At 57.8% G+C, this 10326-nt stretch overlaps 1 protein-coding gene across 1 annotated transcript; it reads right to left on the bottom strand.

Moving 5' to 3' along the window:
• Nucleotides 1-3180: 3180 nt before the first annotated feature.
• AEN (apoptosis enhancing nuclease) lies at nt 3181-9134 on the bottom strand. Its single transcript, XM_081114772.1, has 4 exons — nt 9061-9134; nt 7113-7722; nt 5256-5456; nt 3181-4602 (listed from the first exon to the last, which is right to left on the bottom strand). Exons 2-4 carry the CDS (start codon nt 7650-7652, stop codon nt 4369-4371), a joined length of 975 nt encoding a protein of 324 aa, XP_080970898.1. The 5' UTR covers nt 7653-7722; nt 9061-9134; the 3' UTR covers nt 3181-4368.
• Between the last annotated feature and the right edge of the window lie 1192 nt (nt 9135-10326).

The raw sequence follows: 10326 nt of genomic DNA, 5'->3' as shown, positions 1-10326 counted from the left end.
AACCAGGCACCTGGGAAGGGGGCCATGGCAGGGCCGTGGCTGTGATCCTAATGAGGCGGCTAAGTGACGTGCCCTGTGGCCTCGGGCGTTAGACACACAGGCAGGCGAGCCTCCTGGAGCCCCTGGCCGAGCTGGCCGCCCGCGCCCGCGGGCTTGTGGGCGGTTTCACAAATGAGCCCGCAGCCCTGCCAGGCCGTGAGCCTTGGAGGTTGCAGTTGCTGGGCTGGGGATGGAAGTGACTAATGGCTCGCACGTCAGGATGCAGAAGCAGCGTGGGCCCCGCAGGCCGGAGGGGTGCACGGGGCGAGGACGTGTCTGCATAATTGGGGAGATGGCGTTCTCTCAGGAGAATTGCACGGTGTGTGTGTGGGGGGGGGCGGGGGGAGGCGCTGTTATTTGTTATTTCGGGAGCCTAGAGTTGGCCCGGTCTGGTCAGGGCAAATCTAGCTGAAGCCAGACGCCAGAGCTACCACTTTAACTCAGGCTGAGGTTCGCCAGCTCTCTCTTTAAATCCGCAAATGAGGGGACTCTGACGGAGAATGACGCGTGAGCCCCTTGGAGAAAGAAGGGGCGTCATTATAATTAGGGTGTAATTAGATTATGGAAGCTCTCGCATTAAAAAGATTGGTAAGGTATGGTCTTTCGCTGCCTGTGAAGTCGGCGCTGGTTCCCAGCCTGCCCTACTCCCCCCCCCCCCCCCACTCTGTCTCCCGGAACCACCAGGCCACCTAATGTGGTATTAGTTTTTAATCAGCCACTTATTCTTTGAGTTGCTTTCTTGACTTGTTCTGGTCTTTGGACTCTATCCTTTGTCCCTTTATTCCTGAGCTTGATTTTGGAGGTTTCCTACCATGTTCTATGCCTTAGAAATAAGCAGGAAACCAGTGGAGCCGATAGCTTTTTATTTTATTTTATTTTATTTTTGAGAGCGTGGAGGGGAGGGAGGAGAGAAGCATCAATGCGGGAGACACACATCGATTGATTGCCTCCCACACATGCCCTTGACCCACACGCCCCAACCGGTGCCGGAGATCGAGCCTGCAACCCAGGTATGTGTCCAGAATCAAACCCAAGACCCTATGGTCCGTGGGCCGACGCTCTAACCACTGAGACAAACCAGCCAGGGCCTATAGCTTGTCTCTGGAAGTAAGGCATAGCCATGCCTCAGCGTTCCAGAGGGAAACCGTCTTCCCTCCAAATGCTCTAAACTCTATTTCTGAAGGAGCGTCATTCGTGGACTGGGGCTTTTAAAGTTTGCACGATCCCGCCTCTGATAACATCTGGGGCTTATCATGGTCCTGGAAATATTTATGGGGTTATTCTGATCTTTTGAGAGGAGTTTGTGGGGAATGTTTTTCTCACTGCACTCGGTTGCATACGAAGCCTTTGAAACTGGACCAATAGGCTTGACTCCCCGGCTAGCTGGCACATGCCGGAGGCTTCTTTACTCGGGGAGATGAAATTGAATATGTCAACAGTTCTTTTACAGAAACGTTGCTGGAGGCAGAAGATAATTGCACACAGCTTTAAAAATTAATGTTTTCATTCTTGAGCTTACGGTTTTGCTTTTTTTCCAGGTGAATTTTTAATAGATTCGATTGTCATCCACAGGGGAAATATTTTTCTTGCGTTTATGTGGAATTTTTAAAGCTGGGGGGAGTGTTTAAAGGACACGTGAACGGCCTGAGCTGGGGGGTGGGGGCATTTTCTTGATCTTGTCCCAGCTTGTCCCGGGGAGCTGGCTGTTACACAGTGCAGCGGCAATAGCGATGTAAGTGCAGCGAGCTCTGCTGGCAGAGCGGAGAGCAGAGTAGAACCTCCGTGCTGGATGGATGTTCCTGTCTCATGCTGCTCTTTGAAAGGGTCTGCCTCCCCCTCGTGGCCATTGTAGCCTACTGCATCCTGGACCTGTTTGGTTGCTTCTCAAGATTCTTATCCTTGAGTTCCAATTTGTGCATTCATTTTTAAAAAACTAAAACTTAGCCAAAACCGGTTTGGCTCGGTGGGTAGAGCGTCGGCCTGCGGACTGAAGGGTCCCGGATTCGATTCCAGTCAAGGGCATGTACCTGGGTTGCGGGCACATCCCCAGTAGATGTGCAGGAGGCAGCTGATTGATGTTTCTCTCTCATCGATGTTTCTAACTCTATCTCTCTCCCTTCCTCTCTGTAAAAAATCAATAAAATATATTTTAAAAAAACCAAAAAACTAAAACTTATTGAACTTTCCCTGGTGAGGAATAAAATACACGTGAGCATTTAATAGCAACTAAGATACTCCAGTCCATAACACATAAGAACTTCATACATCAGGAAAGGTAGAAGTGATAATAGATTATCTCCTTCATTCACTCATAGACTTGCTCATTCGTTCCATGGATTGCTGTTACTGGAGCATCTTCCGACACCAGGCGTTGTCTGCGGGGATGGGGATGCAGAGTAAGGCGGGCAGTCTCTGAACTCATTGATGAGCTTGTGCATTTGTGAAGAAAATTACACGGGCAACTCCTACTGCATCACATAAAAACTCAGAGGTCCGGCCAAGGGGCTCAGTGGTTGAGCGTCAACCTGTGAACCAGTTTCTCTCTTCCTTTTTTCCTCTCTGAAATCAGTATATATAGATACAGATATACAGATGTGAAGGGGAGGAAGGAAATTGACACAACATGGGTTTACTTTAAGGACATTATGCTAAGTGAAATAAGCCAGTCTACAGAAAGCAACTCTTGCAGGATTCTACATACATGAGGTATCTAGTCAAATTCATAGAGACAGAAAGTAGGAGGTGGTTGCCAGGGGCTGGAGGGAGGGGAGAATGGGGAGTTATAGTTTAACGATAGTTTCAGTTCTGTGAGATGAAACAGTTCTGGAAGTGAGTGTGAATGCACTTAATGCTGCTGAACTGGACACTGAGAAATGGTTCCTGATGCATTGTATGTTGTGTATTTTATAAGTAAAACTTGTGCTCTTTAATGGGGCAGTTATAAAGGCTTCACGTATGTATACGGTATAAATTCCATCGCTCTCATGTTCTTACCACCACCTCCCAAGCATCGTCGTGAAAGCCGCCCACCGTGAGGGCCAAAGCTCCCAGCAAGACTGGGCGTCCCAGCACCCCCCCATCCCTCCATAAGCCGCCTCCCCCTCCCCCCCACTGGAGGAGTCACAAAAAGGCAACTTCATCCGCTTTTCCAATTGAGGTTTATTCCAGAGCAGTGTTGCAGCCATGCTAACTCAGAACCCAGTCCATTTCTAGAACACCAGTAACAGCTTCCTCCCCCTCCACCCACAGGCAGAGGAACAGAAGCTACTGCCCAGCTGTGCGTCTAGACTTTTGAGGAATCCAGAACACAGTGCTGGAGCCGGGCCAGTTGTGTCCATGACTCAGCCATTCCCTGCACTGCAGACGGAAAGGAAACGGTGACGGATCGCCCTGCAGCCCGGGGTCACAGTCGTGTGGCTGTGGGTCTCCCTCCTGGCCCTGCAGCTCTGCTCAGACCGACACGAGCAACCACCGTCAGCTCCGCACACAGCAGAGGGACGCAGGTGACACTCAGGTCACCCGGCCGTGAGAGCAGCGAGAACCCTGAACCTCCACGTGATGTCCTCACCACGGAGGGTCCTGCCCACCTGCTGGAGCAGCCAAGCGAGGACAGTAAACCCTGGGCCGGGCCAAAGTCCTGCCACTGGGGGCGTCACCCTGAAGAGGCTGAAACGGATCCTTCAGGGAAAACAGCCGCTCACGTGGACCAGGGCTGCGTGTGCCGGCACCGTGCTGCGTGCGGGCATCCCGTCCTAACCCTCAGGTAGGTCGTACCGTTGTCCCCATGTGACCGGCTCCAGAGTGAAGCCATCAGCTGCCTAAGGTCTCAAAGCTACGAAGTGACAGGGACAAGCAATGAAGGGGCTCAAAGGTCTGTATGACCTGAGCTTTCGGTGACCCCAGTGCCCCAAATCGCCCCTTAGTGAACAAGGAAACGGGTGGGGGGTGAAATTTGGGGAAAACCCAGCCACCGCGGTGATTACTAACCAAAGTGCCTGAGGGAGGGCGGGCTCCCTCACCACTGCCGGAGCCCCAGCCCCACGGACAGGCACCCCACTCCTCCCGGGGACGGGAAGTGACAGCCGGGGACAGTCCCTTGGCACAGACCCTGCTCCCACGGGCCTGTAGCTGGTCCACCTGACATTCATGGCGTCTATAAAGTGCCATCAGCAAAACCAGGAGGTTCAGGGGTGACTACAGCCTGGAAAGAGGGCTGCGCTGTGGGGACAGAAGTCAGGACAGACGATCCCCACTCCTCAGACCAGGTGACGTGCCCAGTGCCCTCCTGGCCCCACTCCTGACTGGAGGCCACCCCACGCCTCTCCCCACTCACGCCCTCTTGTCCTGCGTCGCCCCCTGCCCCCCGCTGGAGCCTGGGCCCAGGTCCTCGGGCCAGTACTGGTCCTGCATGTACTGCTCCACGTCCACGCTGCTGTCAGGCTCCCTGTCCTCGGGGCGGGTCCAGAGGCGGCTGGCCTCCTGCTCCCACTGCACCTCCACCAGCCGGTACAGCTCCATGGCCGTCACGGCGTCCTCCACGGATGAGTGTCCGTGCTGGCCCACCTGCGGACGAGAGCCCACGGTCACTCCAGGCGCTGTGCACAGGCCCGAGACTGTCAGAACGGAGCCTCAGCCACGGCAAAGCCAGCTTCTAGCCCAGCCGTGGGCAAACTACGGCCCGCGGGCCGGATCCGGCCCGTTTGAAATGAATAAAACTATTGACAAAAAAGACCGTATCCTTTTATGTAATGATGTTTACTTTGAATTGATATTAGTTCACACAAACACTCCATCCATGCTTTTGTTCCGGCCCGCCGGTCCGGTTTAAGAACCCATTGTGGCCCTCGAGTCAAAAAGTTTGCCCACCCCTGGTCTAGCCTGTTCCCTCAAATATAAACGAGATAAAAGCCACCCTGGGCTTGAAGAGCAGGGGGATGAGGAGGTGACGGGCAGTAGGAGGAGTTAGGAGCTGCCCTGACCGAGGCTCCATCTCTGGTTGCAAAGGCAGGCACCGAGCTGGAGCTGGGGGGACAGACCGGCGAGAGGAGCCTGGAGGAGGTGTACCCCGGGAAGAAGGGGGCCGCACAGGGACGCCCAGGGCTGCGTGCGCAAACAGACCCGGGGCCTGGACTGGTTAGGAATGACCCCCCAGCCTGGGGCCCACCTGCAGGGAGGCGAGGCCTGCTTGCCCCCCGCCCCCCAACATACACACGCACCTGGATTTTCTTGTGCAGCAGCTGCAGGGCCAGTTCCTTAAGCGAGACCCGGGCCCGGGTGTGCAGGCCGGGCTGGCTGAGGAGGTTGGGGACGTAAGTGGTATCCCGGGTCTGGCTCCGAGGGTGGACGTACTTGAGGGCCCTGAAGTCGTTGTGCAGGGCGTGGCCCACCACCACCTTGCCCTTCAGGAGCTTGAGGATCTGAGTGGAGAGAAGCGTCAGGAAGGCCCCACTGTTGGTGGCCCAGCCCAGGGGGTGCAGATCCCTCTGCAGGGAGGCAGCACGGACAGGGGCGGCCAGGAGCTCAGTCCACCAGGCTGCCAAGTGCGAGTCCAGACCCTATACCTACGGCCGGCGTGGCTCAGTGTCGACCTATGAACAGGTCAGGGTCAATTCTCCATCAGGGCACATGTCTGGGTTGCAGGCTCGATCCCCGGGGGGAGGCGTGCAGGAGGCAGCCAATCCATGATTCTCTCCCATCATTGATGTCTCTCTCACCCTTCCTCTCTGAAATCAATTAAAATATATTTTTTTAAAAAATGTAAAATGTCCCAACATGATCGCTATATTAGAGCATCATTTGAGAAGGTGTGATCTTGCCCTGGGAAACACTGAGTGAATGCAGGAAGCCACGCTCGTGTGAACGCTCATGTGAACTGAGCTTCGAGGAAGGCACATGCCTCAGACACCCACCTGGGAGCCCCGTTCACCTGCGTGAGGCCACAGCCACCTCACCTGGTGCCCCCACCTCCCATGTGATTTCAGGTCACTTCCTGGGTCACTTCACCGGACACAGGCTCAGCCCTCTGACACCCGCCTCCGCGAGGAAGCTCCAGTCTCCTTCCAGGTACAGTGCCGCCGCTATGGGGTGCGTGTTGTTCCTGGGTGTATGTTTGCATTTCTTCACCATCTAACATGCGCCAAACTGGGCACCGTGTCGGGGTGTGGAGGCCAGGCCTTTCTGTCTTTGCTGTGTCGCTGTGACATGTTGTGGGTGTTGTGTCCCTAACCCCATTTTCCCCATAAGCTCCGGGTGTTAGTGTGCCCGTTTCCACAGCATGATGAGTTTTAGGGCCACACACACATCAGAGCCTCCGCAGGCCTAGGCCCGAAGGAATCAGAATCCCAGAGGGATCTGGGGCTGGGAGCCGAGATTAGCGAGGCTTGAGGCGTGTCTTATGCCTACGCATGTCTGGGGATTCCTGGCACGTCAGATGGTCTCAACCATGCATTCATTTTTTTCAAAGCCCTGAAAAACTAACAGGAAATACAGTGGGGCCTTGACTTATGAGTTTAATTCGTTCCGTGACGGAGCTTATAACTCAAATTACTCGTGTGTCAAATCAACAGTGAACGAGTGAGACACGTGATGCCAGGCTGATGTTCTGGGGTTCACTGTGACATTTGCTGCACCAACTAGCGGTGGGGTATCTGAAGCTGGCTCGTAACCCGAATTTTAGCTCGCAACTCAAAGCAAAAAATCGGCCAACAGACGGCTCTTATCTCAAAAAACTCATTAGTTGGGACCCTCCTAAGTCAAGGCCCCACTGTACACCAACGTACTGACACCTGAGGCGATGGCAGTGTCTGTGGCCTTAGAAAGGTTGTGGAGATGGAATACTTTTACAAGAAAATGTGGAAGGTAAGCAGCCTCCCCCCTTGGGGGGCACAGCCTCTCTCAGCGACGCGTGTGCGCAGGTGGGTCAGGATCCCACGCGCCCTTTCCGTGCAGGAGGAGTCCCTGGTTCGGAGAAGTTAAGTAACTTCCCCAGCTCTCGCTTCCAGTGGCAAAGTGGTGACTCAGCCCCCGGGCCGCCCTCCCCACCCCATCACTGACCCACAGCCCCACCGGCTCACCTCTTTCTGGGCCGCCTGGAAGGGGATGGCCTTGCGCATGTGCTGCCGGGTGATGCCGCTCCAGCGAGTGCGGTAGTCCACGATGGGCATCTCAGGCCGGATGTACTTGTCGTAGAGGACGTCGCCATGGTAACTCACCACGGAGCAGCGGGCCAGCTCGCTCACCCGCCCGCAGGGCCCCGTGCCCACCATCTCGCAGTCGATGGCCACGCATCTGCTAGGCAAGGGCCCTGCCGCTTCCCTGGGGGAGGGCTTTCTGTCGCAGGGGGCACCTCCAGAGTCAGCCCTGCGAGCCTGCCTCCCACGGCTGGCGGCCTCGGTGCCTGGCGGTGCCCCCGATGGCCCGGGCGGTGGGGAGGATGCTGGCTCCGGGGGCGGGCTCTGCAGCCCCTGCTCCTGCAGCAGGGCCTTCCGGGCCATGACGCGCTGGTGCTGCCGGCTCTTCCGCTTGTGCCTTCTCCGAAGCACATCCTTGGCATGCGGGCCGGGCAGCAGAGGGCACAGGCGCTGGGCAGGCTCAGGGGCTTCCCTGGACACCATCCCAGCCTGCTCACCGCTCAGGGCACGGGAGGCCTGGGAGGCAATCTTCCAACTTCCAACGGGCAGCTCCCTGGAGAGAGGCCACGGGCAGAGGGCCTGGGTGAGGTCGGGCCGCCGCCTGGCTCCCTCCCTCCTGCAGCGGCCCCGGCCCTAGAGCTGGACTGTGTCTCAGGCTCCTGGACGGAGCGAGGACCTATGTTACTAATAACTGTCCTCGTACTGTCAATACCACACGCAAACCTTCCCCACAACCTCAACAGCATGATCGTCCCCAGAGAGGCCGGTGCCGAATTCACGCACACGTGGGGTCTGGCCGGCCCTCCCCAATCCGGGCTGATGGGGGGGTGGACCCGGGAGGCTGGGGGGCGCCTGCCTACAACCACCTTCCTCCTGCTGACAAGGCACACGCTGGGCGGACAAACAGAGCCCGTCCCTCTCCGCAGCCCAGCCCAGCGGCCAAGGCCCGGAGGCCCAGACTGAGGCTGACCCAGACTGAGGTCAGGAGCTGAGGCGAACCGGGTCCCTGGCCTCCCTGACCCTGCGGCCAGTTTCAAAGCCAGAACCAAGTGGGTAATCGAGGCTCAGCTCCCGTCCCGGGCCCATGATGATGATGATGATGATGAGCGGGGCCAGGCCGGGGAGCGGCTTTGCTCCACAGCACGGCCCCCGGGGAGGGCAACCCGAATCTATCCGGCCCGGCTCCGGGTCCGGGTCAGAACCGCCCAGGGCATCGGGGCCACCGCCGGCGGGCGGGTCTGGGAGACGGTGGGCGGCGCTGGGCCCCCCGCCGACAGCGGGCCTCACCCTCGGCCGGGGCTTCGGGAACCGCGGGGCGGCTGGTTGGGCCGGAAGCAAGACGCCGGTTTAAAACGCCAGCCCAGACCTGACCGTCATCTTGGGGACGGGGCTGAGTACCGGGTGTCTCAGGGCGCGCGACCCCGCCCCCAGCCGGGTCCCACCACCGCCCGGATGTGGAGAACCCGGCCGGAGGGACCCCCAGCCCCTAAAAGTCCGCGGGACCAGGCAGTGCCCGGGGCGCCCGCGGGCCCTCCAGCAGCCGCCGCCCCTCCGCCCCCGCCCCCGGGGTGGCGCGCGGGAGGCCGGGCCGCAGCCAGGGAAGGGCTGGGGCGTTGGTCACTCCCGGGCCGCGGCGGTCCGGCCCCGCCAGGCCGAGGCCCATCGCCTCCCGCCCCCCGCCGACCCCTTAGGCTCCGGCCCCCGAGCGGGGCGGGGACTCGGGACCGGCGGCGCCCAGGCCCGGCCTACCCACCCGCGGACCCGGAGAGCCGGTCGGCCAGGTCCGGGCGTGCCCCGCCGCAGACCTGGGGTGGACACACGCGCGGGGCCCCACGCGGGGACTCGCCTCGCCCCCGCCCGGCCCCGCCGCCCCTGAGGGTCCCGCGATCACCTGAAGGCCGGGCGCTCCCCTCCCGCCCGCACGTGGCGTCCCGGCTGCCGGCAGGTCCCACTTGCCCGGGCAAGCCCCGCTCCGCCTGCCCGCCGATTGGTTCGCTGGACTGCAGCGCCCGCCTAAGGCCCCTTTTGATTGGCTCTCTCAGAGACCCTGGCTCTCTGCGGATTGGCTCGCGACAGCAAAAGGGGCGAGGTTCCTGGAGGGGGCGTGGTTTGTGCCTCCAGCCGGTCGCGCCCGCGGGAAATTTTAAAAAAGCCGGAGTGGAGGTGGCCTACCTCCTCGGTCGTCGTGGGCATTCGGTGAAATAATATGCAGGATGGGCACTAAAGAAACATCTTTAATCAGATTTTTCTTTCGGCGCTATTTTTTTTTAAGTTTATCCTTTTGCAATACTTTACTCACAAGTTCTTACTGTGGCTGGGCGCTGGGATACCCAGAATAGGATACGCAGTGCCTGACCAGTTGCTCAGATCTGGGCGGTAACAGCGTGGTTAACAGATGATCCAGTGCACCCCCCAAAATAACGAGAACAATCATAAACAGTTCACATTTATGGTGAGCCCTGTGTGCCAGGCAGTATGTGAGGTGCTACCATTGTTATTTCCGTTCACAGCTAAGGAAATTGACACTTGAAGTTAAGGAGACCCCTGGCCGGGGTGGCTCAGTCGGTTGGGCACAGTCCCATGCACTGAAAGGTTGCCAGTTCCCTTCCTGGTCAGGGCACATGCCTGGGTTGTGGGCTTTTCTAAGGAGAGGGAAGGAAAGTGTGTGTGGGGGTTCCCACAAAGATCTTGGTGTCAGTATGCTGAATCCTTCTGCATCCGCCGAATTCCTGTGGTGGGTCATCTCTGTGGACAGGAAGTGGAACTTACTAAAATAGAGGTGTTTGTGGGGGTCGGAAGTCCGGGTTCTGTGCTCAGGGTTTCTCAACACTGAGATCAAGATATCCCATGGCCTTCCCTGGCCCAGTAGCTCAGTTGGTTAGAACATCATCCTGATACACCAAGGTTTCGGGTTTGATCCCGGTCAGGACACATACAAGAATCAACCAGTGAATGAATAAATAAGTAGAACAACAAATCTCTCTCTCTCTCTCTCTCTCTCTCTCTCTCTCTCTCCCCCCCCCCCCCCCCGCCTTCCCTTCCTCTTGAAAAAAAAAAAAAAATCTCCCATGGCCAGCCTTTTTTTTCCTGAAACTTAGGGCCTTCTTCCATGCTCAGTCATGCTATTGGCTGAATTCACTTCCTTGCAGTTGTTGGA

This window comes from Myotis nattereri (assembly GCF_964212035.1).
Source record: "Myotis nattereri genome assembly, chromosome: 21".
In the NCBI taxonomy this organism is placed as follows: domain Eukaryota; kingdom Metazoa; phylum Chordata; class Mammalia; order Chiroptera; family Vespertilionidae; genus Myotis; species Myotis nattereri.
The sequence above is the reverse complement of the archived record's forward strand: the minus strand, read 5'-3'. Positions and strand labels throughout refer to the sequence as shown.

Coding starts and splice junctions, on each gene's coding strand:
- AEN (XM_081114772.1), bottom strand. CDS start 7,652: ATGGTGTCCAGGGAAGCCCCTGAGCCTGCCCAGCGCCTGTGCCCTCTG. Junction 5,457..7,112: donor TCCAGGCGGCCCAGAAAGAG/GTGAGCCGGTGG, acceptor CTCTCCACTCAG/ATCCTCAAGCTCCTGAAGGG. Junction 4,603..5,255: donor TGCTGCACAAGAAAATCCAG/GTGCGTGTGTAT, acceptor TCTCGTCCGCAG/GTGGGCCAGCACGGACACTC.